The 23,205-nt window shown below is 40.3% G+C and overlaps 1 protein-coding gene across 1 annotated transcript in view; it reads right to left on the reverse strand.

Annotated features, from left to right (window-relative positions):
- The window catches only part of LOC146002328 (Fanconi anemia group J protein homolog), a 346,842-nt gene that overhangs the window by 82,896 nt on the left and 240,741 nt on the right, over positions 1–23,205 (reverse strand). Inside the window, exon 6 of the mRNA XM_083140050.1 lies at positions 2,198–2,299. Within this exon, the coding sequence (XP_082996176.1) occupies positions 2,198–2,299 (102 nt within the window). The remainder of the gene's footprint in view (positions 1–2,197; positions 2,300–23,205) is intronic.

Here is a 23,205-nt window from a genome sequence, read left to right on the forward strand (position 1 = left end):
GGACGTATTTAGGGGGTTCGGACCCCCCCCCCAAGACTTACTAAGTACAAGAAATAAATAATGAAATAATAAAATAACTAAAATTAAATAATGAAAATATATTTGTTTCATCGAGGGTCATTTATTTCCGCCAAACTTATTGGAAGGCAAGGATTATATTGGGATCATACCACTTCGAATAACAGCACCAAATAAGATTTATTATTATTTATAACATAACTTTCATAAAACATCACCAGGAACTTTACTTTTCGTCGACTTGATCTAACATTCTTTTTTTATGTTCAATTATGAAGACTAAAATTGGTAAACGCTGTAAGCGCCAGAATAATTCAAACACCGTTTACCACGTTAAACTGTGAAATGTGCCATGCTTTATAATGTGGTAAACGTGAAATGCGGCTGGTAGCTCTAAGTAGTTCAAAGGGCGTGTAAAGAGGTCACTAGTGTGCACGTTCTTACTGGCTGATGTGAGAAACGATGCGATTTCCCAACACTTTCGCTTTTGGCACTTACAACGTTTACCACTTTTACGTTACCCCCACACCCCCTATACGCCTTCATGGCGTGGTGCTATGCACAGGGGAACACTTTATAGTCCTCAAATATTCAATTCTTTATCTATTAATATTTAACGTTAATTTCCTGGAACTACACCTAAGCAAGATAATGACGTGGTGTTATATCCTATTCTTATACCGCCCTTCTACTTATTCATGTAACAAAAATATAATATTAATTAATTTGAATATTTTAATTAATACTATTTAATTAACATAATTATAATTATTTTAGTCTAAACGTTATTATTATTATTATCATGAGACACTTGGTTTGGACTCCTCCGAAACATATTTCTAGATACGTGCCTGCTCAGAAGGTTTATCCTAGTACAGTTCCGGCCACTGTCGTCTGCTGGAAGAACTTGACAGCTACCACGTGCTTTCCTCTCTGCCAGCCAGAGCTTGCCGTTCTCTTTGCGACACATAGAGAGCAGGTATTTCAGATGGCGAGAGGAAAAGAATTGCCCTTTAAGGGCATGAGGCAAGGTTTCCGCAAGGCCCTACCTTCTGCGGCGGCTGCGAGCACTGTTGCCAACTCAGCTCTTTTGGAGCCAGATCGGGCTTTTTCATACACTCGTTTGGATGTGAACTCGGGCGCCCGCACCCTGCAGCACTGGTTCCGGCCCACATAGACCAACTTTGGGAATATATACATATACACACACACACACACACATTTTGCACGTGATATTCTCGCCCCACCACCTTTTACCTCCCCAGCTTCTTCTTTATACCGCCGTGACTGACGTGAAGATGACATAATATTGTTATCCGGGAATACTTTATTTTTTATTTTATGCGACCATCCTTATTGAGATTGGTTATAGCGCCAGATCTGGACGGTGAAAACTAAGAATAAATTGACATCACTTTAAAGTAAACGGTAATAGCAGCCCCCCCCTACCCCTCTGACAACTAAAATTATCCTACGAGGCACTTTATTCAGCCTTCGAAAATCTAGCTCCTTCAAAGTCAGTTTTAACTCTATTTAAGGTAAAATGTAGCTCTTCCATGCGCATCAGGTTTGGCAACACTACCAGCATGGCCGTAGGAGACAAGGAGAAATGCATTACGCTTATGGTGTATTATTTTATTTGTTCCCTTGCGAATATCAAACTTTCGATGGCATAGAAAAATATATAAAAGGGAGGAGGACAGATTGAAGATGTAATTGACAAGCGGAAAAGTCGAAACTTCCATTTGATTAGCTGTAGGTTGAAGTTGTTGCGGTTTCTTTTCTCCATAAGGAATAGCTACGTAGGATTCTGAAAATTCTTATTCAACATATTTTTCAAACGTCGTGTCTACCTTAATAATGAACATTAAAAAAAAAAAACTCTCTTCCACTTGCACTCTCTCTTATACGGCGTTTTTTTTTAGTGGCAATGCCCATTCGGACGATATTGACATGAATACACAACTGGTGCGTAGCTGTCACTCATCCCCTTAAGCGCTTGAATAGCTCGTTGTTATTATTTGCTTGGCCTTTCGAAAGACTTCTGAAACAGCATGATCCATCGCCATGTCTGCATCAAACATACGTGATTGGCAACAACAGTACGAAGACGATACAGCCTACTTAGTGGCGGAACTGTACCAGGATAGACCTTGCAGCCTACACAACCAAAGCCTACCTTGCGATGGGGGTGGAAGATTAACCGGAATTGCCTCCTCTTTGGCTCCTGAGGGAAGAGGGTCGACGTCGCCTTTAATCAGCCCCAGCTCTTTCAGGTATTCTAGAAACAGACAGGAAAACATTACACAATCATCCATATAGCTACTTAGAACCAAACTAGAACATGCATCTGTTGTTTGGTCGCCAATTTACAAAGCCGATATAAAACAAATAGAACAAGTGCAAATAAAGTTTTTGAGAGGTAGAACATCTCAGCATACACAGAGTTCCGTATGACATCTCATTACAGGAATTCTCATGTACGACACTCGGCAACAGGTGAATTAGGACAACAGATATTTCTTTATAAAATTATAATTAGGTTATTGGATAATAGAGACTTTCTTCACCAAATATGCTTCAATGCTAGTATATGTAATTTAAGAAGAACAAATTTACTGCTATACATGAGCCCTAAAACTGGAAGTACAATCACCGTTAATTGAAGAGCTCCGATATAAAACATGATAAGTGACATTATGGTCATTTCTGAGTTCGTTGGTTATTAGAAGCTATACTGTAGATAAATTGTTTTCGTGTTGTGTTCACCAATTTCAGAAGGTTTCACCCAGTCCAATGCAAATTGCTTGACATTCAAATTTCACTCGAAAATTGAAGGATGGCACATTTTATTTTGTAACTCAAAAATGACCAAAATGCCACTTACCATGTTTTATATCCGAGCCCTTCAATTAGAATCAGTAGTATGTACAATAGAATAACATCAACAAATCCAAATATTGATTTTAATATTTTGTTTATTAAAAATGCAATAAAAGAAACACTTGACAGACACACTTTCACAATTGGTTAATACATTGTGTGTGTGTGTGTGTGTGTGTGTGTGTGTGTGTGTGTATAACATTGATTTATGTACGAATTTATTTCATTGTTATTTCTTTCCTATAATGGTTATATTTATTCTGGACAAATCTGATTTACGTATGTACTCTATAGTATCTGCATTGGTTGTGGATTAATGGATAGTTTATATATATATATATATTATAAGAGCACGTCAGTACTCTGTGTACTTATTGTTTCGATTTTTTTTATTTCAAAAATAATCTTAGTTAACCTTTAGTCAATATGTGGCTAGTTTTTCATAAAGCCCACCCCTAATACTCCCATCAAGGAGTCGCTTTCTGTTCAGTTTCTCTTCTCGTTATTACTCTTAACATGCGAAGTCAATTAGTGTTGCCCACGGGACGAGACGGGACAGGCTTTTAAAAATTCGAGACGAGACGAGATTGACCATGTGTCATAAGACAAACGAATATTTTCGAGACGAGACAGCATTTCCACGAGACTCCACGAGACGAGACAGGCCAAAGTCTCGTCTCGTGGGCAACACTAAAGTTAATATTCTATAAACGTGGTTAAGTAGAATTCTAAGTGTGATGATTAGCCAAAGTATAGTGCCCATCTTCTGTACATATTTAAATACAAGAATTGTCCTGGAAAATTTTGCTTCCTGGTCTGGAAAACATGGAAAAGTCAGGGAATTTTGTTTTTATAAAACGGTAGAAACCCTGCTTCTAACAACCCCATTAACTTTCAGTGAGGTCATTACAAACTCAGAAGTGTCCGAGAGACTACTCCCAAGTTTAGCAACACGGCCAAGGATTTGATACCCCCTAGAAATTATTCTAATTATTTTAAAATGGGGACAGATTTTTAATTTATATTATTTTCTGTGTTTTATGTATTATAATCGAAGTGTTTAGGTGGTTCGTGATGCATTTTGATTACAAAAAAAAATTATAATAATCAACAACTGAACACTCCGGAATACGCAACATTTGACAACGAGAAACTGCTACTCGATGCCACATGTTAGGAGACGTCCATCGCGGTCCAAGAACACTACCTACATGACGACATGTAAACTGTGACAAGTGGGAACATGCAAAAGACAGGTTGACATAGGAACCGCAACGTAACGCTGATATTGCAGCACGCATAAATTAAACTTTACAGGGGTAAAATAGACCCCTCCTGCTGTCCTAGGGGTATAACATGAAATTTCACAGAAATAAATTATATTTTGTAGATTTCAATATACAATCTTAAAAAGGATAAATAATTATGAAAAATCACAAAATTTCGAGGTAAAAATAAGAAAAACGGGATAGTTATTAAAGAAACTGTGAAGGTAGGGGTCATTTTGACCCGCTCCCGCCGTTCTAAACCCAAACATGCTGAACGGACACACCACAAATCACAGCCCCCCTCGGGAGAAGAAAGAATCTCCGTATTAGCGAAAAAATCCACTTTGGAGAACCGGCCCCGTGCGGGGGATACAAAAGATGATCCCCTTTCCCGAGGGAAGGGAGGGAAGGGGGAGATGGACTCCGACGCTAATCCTCCGCGGACATTAATTGTTGCAATTACAGCGATGCACGCAACTTTGAGTTTTAAAATTACGGCCGGCCGTAGAAAGCCCAGCGCTCATTTTTTTCCCCCGGCGGGAGGAAAAAACCACTCAACATAAATCAGCGCAAAGTGGGCTTTGAAAGCAGGAGTATCGGAGACTTCTGGTTGCAAGTAACAGAACGTCAATTACCGGGATGGTCTGCATCGCGCATCTCTTCGCTTTGGAAACCCATCTCGCTAACAGCCTGCAACGGCATCTATCCCTGTGAATTGCACTTACAACTTTTTTCCCCTCGTTTCTGCTGTCTTTCTTTGGATCAAAACGAATGTCGCCACACGTAAGGTTGCCAGTTTGAACAGAACTGTTACTACTGCAGTTGTTGCAAAATGTTGCTATATAGGATTGACTGGTTTGGTCTATTTAGCTTCTCTGCCAAGCACGAAGATGAGTGATGATATTGATGAAGGAACAATCACAAAGAATATTTATGCCCATTCGAAGCCAGAACCTCTGGGATAACAAAATAAAATAACTATTCATTCCAGTGCCCTACTACATGAAACATTAAAAAAATGAAATTTTAGAAATTTCTAGAAAAAAACAGCTGTGTATTTACTCACCCGGTACATTGTGTAGAAAAGTCTCGAGGATATAATAATTACACAGGCCTGCGTTTTGAGACTTTTTGAAAATTGTCTTAACCGCAATAACTGATTTCAATATTTTTAGGTGCGCCGAGTCGGAAAATGACCCCCGTTTTCCTCCATCACGTAAGGATTTTTCTCAAAATGGAGTTAAAAATTAAGAAAAATTGGTAAAAACGTGTATTTGGACCATATTTAATTGACATAAAAAATAAAATATCCAGCGTTATACCTGCAAATTTTGAGTTTCAGTCACTTATCGAGTTGCTACAAGTCCTTGTAATACCGTTTTTTCATTCCTTCAATGCTTCTTCGAGAGCTTTTCCTCTTGTAAGTCATCTGCGACAGGTCCCTGTGATGATGGTGATGCTTCAGCTGCCCTGATACCGTCGTTCCAACTCTTTGATGTCCTGGTAGAACCTTTGACCCTGTTCTTCGCTGACAGCACTAATAGAATGAAGTTCCGGGGGCCAACAAGTTATTTTGCTTCAATCTGGAGCCAAGGAGCTCTGCAATCTGGAGCCAAGGAGCTCTGCTGACACTTTGGATAGGCCCAAATCTCTGAGCAAGTCGTTTAACTCCATTTGGGTGAAGAGTTGAGCCTCACTGGAGGTAGCATCGGCTAGGAAATCTTCACCTGAGTCTTCACACTCACCCTCAGAATCTGCCGGGGTTTTTAGAGTTCCTGGAGGTAGTGTTGCCCACGAGACGAGACTTTGGCCTGTCTCGTCTCGTGGAAGTCTCGTGGAAATGCTGTCTCGTCTCGAAAATATTCGTTTGTCTCATGACACATGGTCAATCTCGTCTCGTCTCGAATTTTTAAAAGCCTGTCCCGTCTCGACCCGTGGACAACACTACCTGGAGGTGAAGGAACCGGAATCTCGGGTGGCACAGGACGCAGAGGGTAGGTTTGGATATGAAATCTCCTTCCTATTTTTCAGATTGAACCCTTGCATGTTGCAAGAGCAAAAATAACAGTCATTACTACGGTTGTGGGGCAAGGAACAGAATGATTCATGGAGCGCAGTGGAGGAGTGGTTGAACGGAGATTTTTGGATAACGCGTCTGCCCTCAGGGGAAAACTGGACGTTTGACAGTAGGTCATCGACTCATATATCCCTGTCTCGAAAGTATAAATTTAAAGTTATGAGGAACAGCTTATTTTAAGTTACGGAAGATGCTACTAACTGCTCACTTACCGTATAATGTGATATGTGGGGGTGTCAAATCCAAAAATCGCGTTTTGCGTAAAAATGGTATGTGATGGAATGTTTTTACTATTTCTCCCGTAATCAGCGCGAAAAAATACATAGGAATCAACCATTCAAGTTGAAACAATGTTTTCATCGCACACCTGTATTATTATTACTATTATTGGATAAATTATTTTATTTTCATTAATTCCTAATAGTTATTGTACAATAATAATCACTAGGGCTAGGATTTTTATGACCTAAAAATCACAAAAATATGCAAAATAAAACATGCTCTTACGACCTAAAATTTTGCAAAATATGTACTATGATTTGAAAAATATTCCCTTATATCTGGACTGTTTCAAACAACAATATTTAACACATGCCGAAATATTTTCATATACGTACTATTTTTAGTTCACTTCATGGACCCTGAGTTGCAATGCACAATGAATACTTTCTGTAAATTTTCAAATAAAAATGAAAAAGATTTTGCTGCAGTAAAAAAAAAACACTCGATTGAACATGGGAGTAAGAATAAATCCACTTCCAAAATGACTGTATATTTCTTGAAAAAGCAAAAATATGCTGAATATGACCCAAAATCCATCAAAATATGCTCTATCACGTAGGAAATGTCCAAATATGCGAAAATATGCCCTTAAAAAGCACCTTAATTCAAGTAGTTTCTTCACAATATGAATTTCTATATATTTAGGGAACACATCACCCTTACCAAAAATATATACTAAGTCATGATAATCCTATACACCATCATCAAGATAATAATTATTATTATTCATAGCATTCACCTCCTCACAAATATTTCTGGCGTCGTTCAGGTATCTGTATATAATGCGGAATTGAAACAAGCTTCGCCCATGAATCAAATGGGTCGTGGGGAGTAATTTTGCTGGCTGGCGTGAACGGACATGGAATGCTGGGACGGGCGTCAACGAAGACGGAGGCGTGCAAAAGGCACGCGGCGCTGCCTCATTAGCCGACATTCCTTAGTAGCATCCTTGTCCACCGTTCCTCTACACTGGACAGAGAATGTTGGGCTGACCGGAAACTGGAACGAGGACCACGAGGTATGTGCATAAGTTGATATGGTTCGTGTTATTCCTACGCTATTAGGGAGAATTCACACCGAAGCGACAGGCGACACGTGTCGCTTGAGGATTCCTCATGGTGCATGTGAAAAGCAGGGCTGTTAAAGGTCCAGGAAGCCATAAATTATAATGGTTCCTCTGCAGGACCGGAAAGTTCTTTCTCGCACAATTTAAATTCGGTCCAAGTTGCGTATTGTTATATTGAAAAAAGGTTCCTGGAGCGTATTGAAATTCTTCCGTAAAAAAGGTCCCTGGATCGTAATTAAATTGATCGAAAAAAGGTTCCTGGACCGAGTTGAAGTACCTTACAGATAAAAAGGTTCTTTAAGGTCCAGAACCCATTTACGCTTGCTGATTTTTCTCCCTTGGACCGGAATTGAATTTATTTAAAATTCCTGGACCTTAAACAACCATGGTGAAAAGTTGCTGTTGATTGGCTCGTTCCCTATTGACATGTGTAATTTTTACAGCTCAATTGTCAGAACTTGCTGTATGAACAAAGCATGTTGTCCTGCACACGTGCATTCTCCTAACTCTCTTATAAATTCTGGTATCCTAAATTCCATACATGGAAACAACAGTGGTTGCTAAGGGTAAGCTTTCCGTATAACCACGGTTACCTCTTTAGAGTCACATTTCATTCGGTTTCATTTTTAAAAAAATATTACACTAAATTATAAGATATTTATACGAGATATATCGGATCGGTAAAATAATCGGTAATTTTACCAATAAACCGATAGGCCGATACCGATTGATCTGTCCCATTCCTAGTTTTTTAATATACCATACAGAGGCCCCTGTTGTGCTTTTAAGGGTTAATATGAAGAATTGCGGCATTTCGTCCCCTTTACTTGAAGCCGTTTGTGGCGATGGGGGATGGTCCATCCCGTGAAGCCTTTCGCCCGAGGCGAGCTATAGACGTAAAATTCCTCGGCTGAGTGTTTAACCTGGCGACGGAGCGAAAACAGAGAAATCCTCTGAACAAGATCAATACCTGCCGGCTGTTGGGGTCTGGAGAACGCCACGGACACAATCTGCCACACCGACGCTACGCTGCGTTTCGGTCCAACCTGGTGGACTTCGCGCCGAGAGAGCTGAGCGATTCAGGTCTTGTCTTAGCATGGCTGTCTCTTTGCCATTTCATTCCCATCGTTGCAATTAAAGAAACGTAGCAAAAAAGAAACAAAAAACAAAGGGAAAACAACACAAATACAAAATCAGGGTGGCAACAGGGCCATGATAAAATTCAAGTGTAATTCTCGGTTTTCAAGGCGAACTTTCCAAAAAAAATCAAGGGTACAAGCAGATCCTTTCTCCATTCCAACCATACTTATTACCACCTTTCACCACCCACACGCATACACAATGTAAAGGGTATGTATGATTCCAATGTATCCAAAACCTCTAATTCAATTAAACGGTACACATATTTAAAATATTTACGGTGCGGAGTGTACATTTGGCATTTTACATACTCAGGCTAGAAATACGAGGGAAAATCAAAAAGTAAGTTACACCCGACCCGTGTTCCTTTACTAAAAGAGATATCACCCTTCGTGATGTACATCTACAAACACAAATGTTGCGGCACATACTAGTCTACGAAAGACTTGATCCTAGAAGAATTTCACATTCAAATTTACTCAATCAACCGTATCAATATCCTCTAAATAGAGAAATATAGCGGACCAGAATTCAGAACCTCAATCACGGGCCGTTGCTCTCTCAGGCATTCAAAGAATGTCACGTCAGTACTTTTAACAAATCTTCCTGGTTTATCGGAGTTAAGATGCTGATCACCTGGTATTGCAGGGCAATGTTCATGGGATCGGAAGGAGCAATAAGTTAGAGGGCAACGGGTGGTGGGGGGGTCTCTTGTCTTGAGTCTTGGAACGAGAAGCAACTGGGGAGATTGAACGATCGAGGACGGATTGATTCTGAGAGCTGTCACCAAGGAACTTCATCAGTGACAGACAGGTATTAGCCTATTCCAACCATGTTGATCTAGACTTGAAGGTATAAAATTCAAGTGATTGTGTTTTGCCATTTTTAATTGCGTATAGTTAACCTCTCGCTCATTACCATTAAGCTATCTGCCAGGGGAGAGTGCTCATACAACGAGGATGAATGATTCAGCGAGCTACATCACCCATCAAAATGGTGAAGGTTCTTGGTTCGATCCCACGTTCATGCTAGAACGATACGCAACTTCAAGATACAGTATCTTATCTTGCAATAACGTTCCGTCTGTCAGAAAAATTGTTCCGCAAATGACACTAACGAAGTAAACGGATTGAGAGAATTCTGCTTTATTTTCCACGCAGCTTTCCTTTCCTTCCTCGATAAAAATAAAAGCTGAACTGTGAAAAACAAAATTGACTCAGGGCATTTACAAATATGTAAAATTTCAATGGAATTTGGATCAATAAAAGGTGCAAATTTTCACGTCTATGGAAAAAAACAACTCACGCAGAATTCCCGGAGCCAATAATTCACACATAATTCCAGGAATTCAAGGAATTCCCGGGTGAGTCTCAGTCCACGCCCAAGTCCAGCTAAATGGGGCCTGATTTGTGGAGGCTAGCGAGCGCTTCGTGCTGTGCGAGATTCCCGCCTGCACACTGCACCTCAAGGCCAGGGAACCTCTGGAGCGAGCGAACGGGATTGCGTGGAGGGGGAAACGACTGCCGCTACCAGCCTTTGCTCCGCCCACTCTCTTTCTCCCCTTCGCAACCGCTATGCGCTGCCTTGCTCCACAGATTCCCGGGACAGAGTATACGATTACCAGATTTCGATTTTGACGTCATTTTTGTTTGGCCAGTCTGATGCACGCTGGTGAATTCTGGAAAGCGCCGTAAGTCTGCCATAAAGATGTTTACACGCTGAGAAAGTTTGCGGGGGGACTCCCTGTGTATGTTTGCTTGTGCTACGCATTTCGTAACTCCAGACGAGAGCGAGACGAGTACAGTGCGTACATTTTAAACCCGACCGCGAGCACAAATATGAGAAACGTTACAATATAGTGATCTGCGCATTTAGTACCTTACAACAAATGTCCTTCTTGCAGGATACACATGTCCAGACGGTTTGCCATATTCCTAGCAATCTTTCTGCGGTGATATTCTGAATGGCAACAGTGACGTGATGCTTCAGCTCTTTCAAGAAAAAACATAGGAAGTAGTCCGGACTTGAGAGATCAGGAGATCTGGCTGGCCAAGTCATTGTGAAATAACACTGTTGCCAAAGAAACTTCCCTCAGACAAACACGCAATGCGGTAGGGAAAGGGAAGGGGGGCAAGAAGAGGAGGGAGGAAGGGAAGGGGAGTGTAAGTATGCAAGAATTGAACAACAAGGTACAACAATATACACAAATAACCATTCGTTGTAAGGTACTAAATGCGCAGATCACTATATTGTAACATTTCTCATATTTGTGCTTGGCGCCAGGCAGTTTTAAAATGTACGCACTGTATTTGGACAAATGATACGAAACTGTTGAGATACCATTCTCTGTCTCACTTATCGCACGTAAGTCAAACACCTTCTCGGTCTGCTCCAGGTCTTATCATGTCGGGTTTTGTCTATTAGTAAGCGTCAGTCCTTGTATTAGGACTCCGACTTAAAAGTTGTCTAATATTTGTAAATGGCATGTTGGGTTGAATGACTCGCATCTGTAGATGTCCCTCCCACAACTGTCGCAGTAATGGACTATTTTGTTTATCATTCTTGGCTGGAGTCGCTGGCTTCACCTGGGAAGATATACAGACTATGGTGATCGTTGCCGTGTTCTTTCTTTCTGAATGTCATTCAGGAGGAAAGGCGGCGTTGACGGCAATGATATCGACGACAAGGCAATCCTACAAACGAGGAAGCTTGGGGTTGGCTTGTCCAGTCATGTTGATCGTTGGGTTTGGATGGTGCGGTTATGCTGCCCAGAACTTCTTCCTTGCCCTCACATGAAATCATAGTCTCCTGATCTGGGACATCTCGTATCATTGCATTTGGTATCTGTCTGCTGCTGCTTTGTTTTGCACCGAGTGAAGTCTGAGCATGGCTTGGAGCACTGTGCCTCCACACCACGCATGCTTTCGTTGCCAAGTGTATCCATGCCAAGAGCTTTAATCCTATAACCACGAAAGCATTCCGTCATTGGGTCAGAAGAAGAAATACGGCGCTTGACCGAGAAGGTGCGATGAGTCATACACATAACATTCTTTCGGCTTGCCTGAGTCCGCAAATTAGTTTTCGAAAATTCCTCTCCATTCGATTTCATTTCGATTTTTGTAGTTTAGCATCGCTTTTCTGCCTCTTACGGCTAATCGCGACCACGAGGATGGGTGATGATACGATGAAGGGACATTCACAAAGATATGAAAACCTCAATATGCTGACCAAGGCAGAAATTTATTTTATTTTAAAACATAACGTTTCAACCTTCTAGCAAGGTCTTTAGTGTTGCTCACGGGACGGGACATGTCCCGTCTCGTCTCGTGTCTCGTCTCGTTTTCGAGACGAGACACGAGACGGGACAAGCCTTTTGAAATTCGAGACGGGACGAGTAGGAATGCCTTTCTCGTCTTGTTTTCGAGACGAGACACGAGACGGGACGGGACGGCTTTTGAAAAGTCTCGTCTCGTCTCGAATGTCTCGAAAAAAGTAAAAGCAAAATATTTAATGAGTTGCAAATACTTGTTTGCTTGGAATAAAGTATTTCAATTAGAAACGTTCATAAGCGTGTATTAAGTCAAAAGAAGACTATTTTAGAGAGAGTAATGAATGAATTGAATACCTAAACTTATTTTCAATACTCTTTCGAAACACAGCTTTACTCCCCATTTTTTTCCAATTTATTCCAGGTTAATAACTTTATGTTACGATAGTACTCCAGATACTAATACAATTCTGGATAACATCAAGTAAAAGGGCAGATAGAGAAGGTGGAAGGAGAGTCCAAAACATCGTGGAGTGTCTGAGTCATAGATTTATCTTGTAAAAATAGTCTCAGCTCTATAGGCTGGAAAGATAAACGGACCGACGGATAGGGTTTATTATTATTATTATTTAATTTTTACATCAAAGGGTGTACAGAAGTGAATGTTATTAGGATGTAGGAAAAATATTGTAGGAAACATGGAAGTACAAATTGATAAGGAGTTGTTGGGAAAGTTATTAAGGAGTTCAAGATATTAGCAAGACCAAGAGAAGGAGATAATTAGGTACAAATAATCTTGCATTATCCCACTCCGAACAGCTGAGAGCTAAAGAGAAGGAGAAAATACGGGAAATATGGAAATAACTGATTTTAGTGTTTACAGGGAACCATGACAAGATTTTACCACGTGATTATTTGCACGGGTTGTGAAATTATTAGAATGTTATGGAAATTTCGGAAATGTCTTTGTTCAGAAAATTCTTGTTGTTTCCCTCAGGCAATCTACAGGTGGTTGGATTAGATTTCTTTACGTCCGTTTGAAGATTATTTCCAATCCTTTTTTTTATTTATTTATTTCTTATTTAAGGAGAATACTATTCCTTGGATTGTAATAACGAAATACCCAGGCTGATGTAGAATAGATTTCAAATGAAGAAGTGCACAAAGTTCTGTATAATCGTGGAAACGTTGTTCTACGAGGGGACTCCCCGATGGTACAGTGCTAGCGTCGTCGCCTTGTAATCAAGGGATCCCGGGTTTGATGCCCGGTGAAGGCACATAGTGATTTGAATCCCACTTTAAACTGTGGTCCAGTCCCGATTAGCTTTTCTGTAAATCAGATGAAGGAATGTTGTAGCTGTTATTTTTATTCTATGAATTTAGCCTTCAAAACAAATTTCACAAAGTAGTTTTATCAAATTTCAGAGGGAAGCTGGCAGCAATGTCAGGGTGGAGGGAGCCTGTTTATGGCCAGGGTGTATTCCGAGACTATTTTTCGCCGTTCCCCACTGACAGAGGTTTCGCTTTGAACAATGGACACAACAATGGAAAAACTGAAAAGGAAAACGGCAGACTTTGAATGAAAGAGGGACAGTGAACACAAGTTCTTTGTATTATTCGCCGAGACACAAGCTTCCATTTCCAAAGTGAGGCTATCAGCAGCGAAGTTATTAGAGGGTTTGAAGCAGTGACGACGCCAGAGTGGGGCAGAGACGCCCCATGTCAGACACTTCGCCCCCCCCCCCCCTGGGGGCCCCCAACTGAAGTTAATTAAATATCGAATAATAAGAGAGTTCATTTATAAGAGTATGACGATTTTCACCTTTTCAAAGTTCAAAGTGGTGTATTCTGCATGATATCACTTATAATACCAACTTGATTAACAAATATTAATTTGTTTAGTATATACGTATATAGCTATGTGTGTGTGACTTTCTTTCAAGATTCGAGCGCCGACCTGGGCATAGGTGATTTCTCATTCATTTATGTCCTGTAATAGCCGAGATTAACCTAAGTTTTAACCAGTTTTAAGAACTGGGAAAAGGTGTTGAATGTGGATGGTTTTAAAAAAACACGAATATTTTGAGGACCACAAGACATCATCTGTGGTACGGGTAAATTATTCTAATCGTGGTCGTTAGTGACAACGCTAATTAGTAAAAGACATTCAAAGTTGATTCAAGATTTGGTTGGTTGGTTGATTTGGTGTTTGAAGTCCACTTTATGCACAGTAAGGCTAATCGGGACTGGACTTATAGTTTAAAGTGCTTCCACTGGGTACCGAACCCAGGACCAAAGGTGATCGGAGAAAAACCGACACTACATGTCAGTTGTGGATTCATCGCGGTTTCTTACTATTCAGGGACTTGAATTTCGAGATGATGAGTCTGAGGAAACCTTTAGAAAGGGAATTTCTTCGATACTCTTGAAGCTAATGAGGGGATATTATTTGGAAATGTATTGAACGTGAACCTTAAAATGCAAATTACACTTAAAATTCGATTCAAAACATATCGCGGGCAGGCAAAAGAACGCTTATTAGGATTTGCCACTCTTCAATCATTAGATGCAGGTTCGCTCTTTCTCGTACATATCAAAATCGAAGAACTTCTTCCCACGAACTCCATAGGTGCCTGTAATTGGGTAGCACAGACATACGTTGGAATGGTAGAGTATGAGTAAGTAATGCCAGGGTCAGAATATTTCTTGAATTATGAGATAACTGAAACCTTTGTCTGATTTTTTATCCTGTGATAACATTTCCCTGAAAGGTGAAACACAAATTTTGCCCAAAACTCTTCAGCGTTACGAAGATGGTTGTCCTTAAAATCTTGCTTGAGCTTGCTCGAAACAGGATGCTGGATGCAGACTGCCTCATTTGGCTGTTCTTGCCATTGAGAAGAAATGTCAAGTCCTGGACGTACCAAAGGTGGGCAATGTCTTCTCCAAAGCACATAGAGCAGAATTCTCCTGCAGGAGAATTGCACTTCACTAAGTGCCTCACATTGTTTCTAATACTAAAGAAGACTAATTTCTTCCAACGTCTATTTTCCAAGAAAATTAAACTCTTCGAAGCATTTTTTCGTCATTTATACGTATTATTATCTTATAACTTAAATATTTATATCAGTAGTTTCATCTCAAGAAAGACGATGAATTATAAAACTATGAATGTCTTCCAATACTGAAATAGGCCACTAAAGACAACGCAACTTACCAATAAAAAAGAATTAATGTCTTTATTAAAACGAATCATGTGGAGATAAACTCGTAATCAAGAAGTAAATTTAGGCAGTAAACGTCCACTCTAAATAAAAGACAAACACAAAACACCATACATGAATATAATAATAATAATAATTATTATTATTATTATATAAGTATATATATGTGTAGTGTTTTCGGGCGTGTTAATGTGACTGCCCCCTTACAATATTTTGTTGCCAGCCTTCCACCCCCCCCCAGTCAAATTTCCCTGGCGCCGTCACTGGTTGGAAGTAAATTTATTAGGACGAGGAAAGTAACATTAGCTGTTGACAGTGTTGCACCAAAGGACGTGATATGTGCTACTGTTTGTATAAATGATAGGAAATTTAAGCAAAAAATTATAATTGTTGAGACTTGATAGTTGTTTCCTTCATTTTATCGTGGGAAGAGGTTTTCTGAGACAGAGTGGGATTATTTTACAGATACATGAGAAAGGGTGGTTGTTTAAAGATAGAGACGTATTTTGCATATTTTTTAAAAGTTCAGATAAAACGAGAATTTAGCCTTACTGTTATGAAAAGAAATAACGCAGTACAGGGAAAGAATAACTCTGCACATTTCTCGCACCTGGTAGGATGCAACACACATTCACAAGGTATTGCAGGAAGTCTATGAACGAGGATGAAGACGGATATGTGAAATTTGACTTACCTGCGGGTGAATTAGTGGATTCTAATATTCTTAAGGTTGATATTTTTTAATTTTTTTTTTAAGTCCACTTGATTCACAAATAGGCTAAATCACGAACCGACCTACAGTTTAATGTGCGATCCGATCCACTTTTTGACTCCATTGGGTATCGAACGCAAGGACCGTTCATTACAAGACCTCGACTTTATTACTACGCCATCGGGGAGGCACCCAATTTACACAAATATGTTGATTCCAATAACACGTTATATGCATAATCTGATAATGATGCACTTTTGGTGCATCTAAACATATTTTTTTCAACTATAGCATGTCTAAAAGAAGCATTCAAGTTGGGATTTTTATAACTTAGGAGGCACGGCTCTGTAAATATGCGATATGAACTAAATGCAGGTTTGTCTTCCATACGTGGTGGTTTCGTCACGTTTCTTCGCTTCGTAAAACATACACTTTTGCAAGAACGGCTTCTTGCATCCTCCTGGGGCCTTGCTCTAGTTAAACAAGAAAATATATTTGTTTAGCATAATCGAGGTTTATTTATTCCTGCCGAACTTACTAGAAAACAAGGATTCTATTGGGATCATACGGCTTTGAATGACAGTATCAATGAAGATTTATGATGTACACTACTACTTATAATAATGAGCATAAAATATTAATCAGGAACTTTATTTTTCGTCAACTGGATGTAACATCCTTTTTTGTTATTCAGCAAATATTCAATTTATCACCTTTTTTGACATTAATTTTCTTGCCAGGACAGCTGTTTTTATGCAAATTTTGGCGATCTTAACTACACGTAAGCTAGATATTAGCTAATATTTGTGCTGTTATATTACTATTCTTCTACCATCTTTGTAACATTTCATATAATAACAATAATAGGATTAATTAATTTACATATTCAAGTGAATAGACATATGAATTATATTAATGTATTAATTTAAACATTTGCTTAATTGTTGTCGTTAATGTTATTATTATTTTTTTCTGAAACACTTGGCTCAGACACCCTCCCCCGACATATATTTCTAGATGCGTGCCTGCCGAAGGATAAATTAGATCAAGCGGTGGTGGTACCGGACTTAGAGGCTAAAGGGAAAACAAAGAAGTATGTGCGTCATAAGCTGAGCATAAGAAACAGCACAATATCACAAAGAAACACTTTTTGAAACTTAGGTCATAGAAGATGTTTAACAATATTAAGAACAATAAATGCTTTATATTTGTAATATACTAAGTATTGAAATTTTAAATAGTCTTTTGTGTTCGTACTACACATTTAAAAACTTTTTTGTTGCTCCCAGGGCCAAGCTTAGAATTTAAAGAAAATATGTACATTTTCATAGTGCATGGAAGTTCGACATTCAGAAAGAAAGAAGGTCTAGTGGAAAACATTTGAAGACTTACAAAAGGTATAGCAGTAATGAAAAAGAACACTCACTTATGTACGATGGATAGACAGTTGTATGGAAACGAGAAAAAACACAAGGTAGATTTCATAAGATACCTTACAATCAGTAACCAAGAAACTGCATTTTTAACATTAACGTCCTCATGATTAACGAACCTTATTTATTCTCACCACGCAATGGGTAAAATATTTGGAGGTTTATCCCACTTTCCGGATAAATATTGTGTTTCTGCTACTTTTGACTTTTGTTGGCATGATACGAACCGGATCACTTTTACGAGACGAGACGAGACAAAACGAGACGGGACGAGACGAGACGGGACAGAACCCTTCGAGACGGGACACGAGACGGGACAAACGAATATTTTCGAGACGGGACACGAGACGAGACAGCATTTTCACGAGACGGGACGGGACGGGACAGACCAAAGTCTCGTCTCGTCTCGTCTCGTGGGCAACACTAAAGGTCTTCTTCAGACTCTGTACCAAGTACAAATGAAACAAGGTACAAATCAGGAAAATATATATACACAAAAATCACTCCCCTCCAGACACAAGATTATTAGAAAGTTGTTTCTGGAACATTCCAGCAGGTGGCCTTCCCTTGTCTACTGTACTTTCTCCTGACAGGCGATTTAGCTAAACATTTCCTTTCATCTGGAAAGTGGTTGGACTCTTTATCTCACACTCCTATTCCTTTATTTCTTCATTCCTCTAGTACTAGTGAAAAAATGGAAGGAGGCCAAAGAAATAGAAAAGAAAGGAGAAGAAGACACAATGAACTGGAATGGGGGACTCAAGATAAACAAAGAATAGAAGAAGGTGTTAGAAAGAGTTGAAAGGACAAGAGCGAAAGAGGAGAGAAGAAGGAAGAAGAATGAAGAAAGAAAGGAAAAAGAGAGTGAGGTAAAGAGTCCAACCACTTTCCAGATGATAGGAAATGTTTAGCTAAATCGCCTGTCAGGTGAAATTGCAGTTGATAAGAGAAGGCCACCTGCTGGAATGTTCCAGAAACAACTTTCTAATAATCTTGTGTCTAGGCATATTGAGTTTTTCATGTCATGGAAACAAGGTTTAATTGTGTTATAATTCACAAAGAACACCTATACCCTAGGATTCGAACCTGCAGCGTCGTAGCACTTTGTGTTAACCAATCCCTTCTTTCGAAAACCGGCCACGGTTTTGCAAATCCTCAAAAATAACATCTGTTGAGAATGCCTTCTAGACCAGTGGTTTTCAACCTTTGTCAGTCTGCTATGTTGGGTTCAATGATGGTCAACTTAAATCGTAAATCTGAGTGCGCGTCAAGTCTATTTCTGTTCTGGCCTGTCTCGTCTCGTGGAAATGCTGTGAAATGCTGTCTCGTCTCGAAAATATTCGTTTGTCTCGGTACACATGATCAATCTCGTCTCGTCTCGAATTTGTAAAAGCCTCTTTTCACACGAATACAAGGTGGAGAACGGTACGAGCAACTTTAATGCCTCATCCGAAAGTTCAGGATACTCGCCTCGTAAAGATATCCAAAACTTTTAAAGTTTGAATCTAAAAATTCAGTTCTAATGCCAGAATCACAACTGATATCACACAGTTGTTCTCTTGGTTGCATTGTTAGGTTTTTAAGACACGGCAATTACATTTTCGAGCCCGACTTCGCGACCCACCAAATGCCCCATCGGGATCCAGCAGCAGGTCGCGCCCCATAGGTTGAGAACGCATCCAAGTAAAGGATCCCGTTCTTTGATTTCGCTGTTTCTAGACATTCTGATATCGAAAACGAAACAGGTTGCCTACTATCGTGTCGGGGTACCGTTTCCAACCCTCGTGCCCCGTACTGTCTTCACGGTCCACGTAGAGAGGAAAGAGGAGGGGTTGGGAGGACGCGATTCAATATTTCACCAGCTTCGATTTCCAGAAAGCTTCTCCTCGTCCGACATTCCAGATTAGAATAATTGCATTTTATAGAGATCGCTAATGAATTAGGAGCGGACAGACTCCCAGGGGGGAGGAAATTGTGCGGTTTTACTCCAGGAATGCCACGGTGGCGTCAAATGGTGCAGGACGCCGTGAACAGGGGGTGCGGGCGGGGGAGGGGGTGGAAGAGATTGCCGGCAAGGGAGGATTGTTTACGGAGCGCCGAGTAGATGAGGTAATTACGAGCGAGCGGCGTAGGGACAATGCTATCCCTTTCCCCCGCACAAAAAAGGGTCTCTCGGGCCCTGCAAGAGGGCTCAATGGAACAAAGGCGCGCCGATCCACCATTTTATCTAGCGCCCCCTCCCCTCCCGATCCTAGTAGGGAGACAATACTGTCCGGCTAATGATGAGTCAGCCGATTATTGCTCGGATATTTCACACTCCCCACGCGTACCCTCTCGCGCCCGGTTGCCAGGCAACGGAGCAGCTCGCTCATTGGGCACCGGCCGCGTTACGCTCCGCTGCGTCCGCGGCCGGGATTGGTCCGCGCTCGCCCGCCCCTCCGCGGCTCCCTGGGGGGGTCGGAAGGGACAAGATGGCCGCGGCCCGAGGCGCTGACCTCGTCTCGACAAACACGCCGCGCCCCGGGACAACGTCGACGGCAGACGGAGCGGTTGTCGTCTGTTTGTCCAAGGGTAACTTCCAGCGCGACATGATGGAGAAAAGATGCTGATCGATGAGATATAAAAGAGACAACGAAAAGAGAAATGCATTTATTTCTTCAGCATCTTAGACAAGCACGTAGAAAAATAAATAAGGGTATCTACCAAAATAACAAATCCAAAATTCTAAATCTTTATTTATTCGACACCTAGTTAGGTAAAGTTGGAAATTAAGTAAATAAATATTTATTTAATGAAAAACCCTACTAAAAGACTGTATTTAACACGAGAGACTTGCTTTATCTATTAACGCACCGTGGACTGCATTTGGTAGACTAGCGAGGCTCTGGCGTGTGACTCTCAGCCAGTACCAGTGTTGCCACATGAAAGGAAATGTCCCCTTTTGCAGGGAAATTCGGACCGAAATTTTAGTCAAAAGGGAAAAGGAAATTCGGATGAAAAATACCACAATTGCAGGGAAATTTTAAGGTCATCTGACTACATTATTGCAGTTTATATTAATTTTGAATTCATATCCACATTCATATGTTCTTTTTTCTTTTTTTGCTATTCCTACTTGTTTCTGCTCCTTTAAGTTTATTGTACGTTGCTTTTATGCATCTTTGGATAAATAGTAACGATGAGGATTAACAATTAAATGGATTCCTGACCAGGATTCAAAGCTGGGACATCTGGTCAGGAAGTGAGGAAACCATAATGCATTTTTTATTTTAATATTTTTTATTCAAACGAATAACGAATTCAAAGGAATACTTAACTACGTACTACTACTGCTTCCACCACCATCACTACTATTATTATTATATAATTTGCTTAGGTGAAGGGAAAAATTGGTCCAAAAAGGGAAATTTTGCCCCTTAGAAAGGGAAATTATGCCCTCATATTTTGGCAACACTGGCCAGTATAATCTTATGTTGTCGTCCCTACATGTTTCTGATTCTCCCTTCATCAATCTTATCACCTTTCATCCTCATGGTCGTGATTAGCCAACGGGGCAGAAAAGTGAAGTAAAATAAACTAAATCTGTCATTGTGATAGCAAAAATTGACTGTTTATTAAATTCTTCAACTTCTTGACTTCTTTTCTCAGTCTTGACTTTCATGACTTCCTTGACCGGTACACGCCCATATTCATCATCGCCGTTCCGAGTGATGAACTAGCAATTGCTTGACAGACCAGACACGATGAACGTGACGTGCTGCCGTTTGGAATTAACGGATGTCTAATATTAAAATATAGAGGTAAGATAATGCTTGCCAAAAATAACACGATCCGAAATCTTTTTAATGATGTCCTAACCTAACCTAACGCACTGCACAAACCCCTAGATTTAGAAACCTGAAAGTTTAAGGATGTCTTCCGCTTATGACGTAAGCATCCGCTAAGAAATGATTTTCCGAAATTCAATCCCTGAAGGGTTGAGGAGAAGGTGTGTTAAACATGTTTTATGTAGTGTTGCCCACGAGACGAGACTTTGGCCTGTCTCGTTTCGTGGAGTCTCCTGGAAATGCTGTCTCGTCTCGAAAATATTCGTTTGTCTTATGACACATGGTCAATCTCGTCTCGTCTCGAATTTTTAAAAGCCTGTCCCGTCTCGTCCCGTGGGCAACACTAGTTTTATGTTGTTACGTGTACAGCCAAAACCCTGCATCTATATTCCTTTTCCGGAATGTCTGGAGTAAGAGAACGCAAACGCGTTCTGGGCGCACGTTGCGGCTGTGTGCCTCGTCCAATGAACGCTCGGAGGGGAAGGGTCGCGCGACAGGGCCGACTCGACTGGTCCAGTAGTTCTGTAGTAAACATGACAGCTCGCAAGCCTACTAGGAATTCTGCATTCTGCACCCTTCCCCACCTAGTCTGGCCCCGCCCACAAGCTTTCCCCTCTGCGCGTCGCTACTCCAGACATTCCGGAAAAGGAATATAGAAACATTTTTTTTTTTTTTTTTAATGCTCAACAGTGCCTTTTACGGCCGAGTTGTACATAAAAATGCTTTGTTTCAAATTCTGCGGATAGCGTGGAATTATTAGAATGCAGAAAAGTACCAGTAGTACGTAAACTAAAACACTTGTTAACATCTTAACACTTCACAAACACGTGCAAACTGGACACCAGCTACCTGAAGCACTGACGCGTCCAGTGCCAAGGTCAGCGTACAGCTGCGAGTCCAAATGACCGCAGACGCCCTCCCACTCCCCGGCGTATTAGCCGCCGATCCACGGACGACTCCAAAAAGAAAGGCACTGTTTAAAGCTAAAATTCTTGAGCACAAGCATAATTTCTTGACTTTCTTGACATACCTGTTGATTTCTTGACAATCTTAACTGGTAGACACCCTGCAAATTAATGTGCTCGTTTATTCTATCTACACTTGGTTTTGGATTATTGGTTTCGACATTTTCTATCATCTGATCAACTACAAACATAATACAACGCGAGCATAATCACTAGCGGTTGTTAGTGTGTGTAGAGCAATCCATAAATATGTTCACTGCTGCTGAAACGTTCAAAAAGTAACTATTCCTAATACATCAACTATTTGGACACAGAACCCAAAGCGTGTCAATTGACACATATATTTTGACTCCAATAACACATTAACGTGCATGAACTGCAAATGATGCACTTTTTGATGTGTCAAAATACACATGGAAATGCATAAAAGAACACTTTTATCAGCTGGTGTTCCGTATGATGCACTAAAAATAAATCGATTGGGAAGATCAGACAAAGATCATTTCACTCTTCTTGAGCAGCTACATAAACTCATATAGTCTCATTTTGTAGAGCAGAACGAGAGCTATAAGATGGTATAATATAGGCCTAATCATTGCAGCCCCAGTAGTTCCCAAGATAATGTAGCAAAACCCGCGAGAGGAAACACAAACTTCAACAAAACCTATTTCGGCAGAAACACAGCTCTCTCTGCGGTCCGCGCGCATTATATACAGAAGGCGCAGATAAAGAACGCACTGAACAAAGGCATTTTATCAGCACTTTTTGAAAACATTTTCAGAACCTTTTTTCTTTCCTTTCCCCACCATAATTTTGCACATTAAAATCCTTTCCTTACTGATCAAATACGAAACGAAACAACAAACTTTAGCCTAACGTTATTTGTGAATGTACCACCAGAGTTACACTAAGTTCCCAAGCAATTGTCCAATGACTTTCCATAATATTGTGTGATGCTTTGCTAATAACGAAGTTTTTAAGAATTAAAACACCACTTCCTGTTAACAGAAACAAAATATATAATATTATCAAAATAAATGAA

The sequence above is a fragment of the Lepisma saccharinum genome, chromosome 18 (genome assembly GCF_977018435.1).
Source record: "Lepisma saccharinum chromosome 18, izLepSacc3.1, whole genome shotgun sequence".
NCBI classification, from domain to species: domain Eukaryota; kingdom Metazoa; phylum Arthropoda; class Insecta; order Zygentoma; family Lepismatidae; genus Lepisma; species Lepisma saccharinum.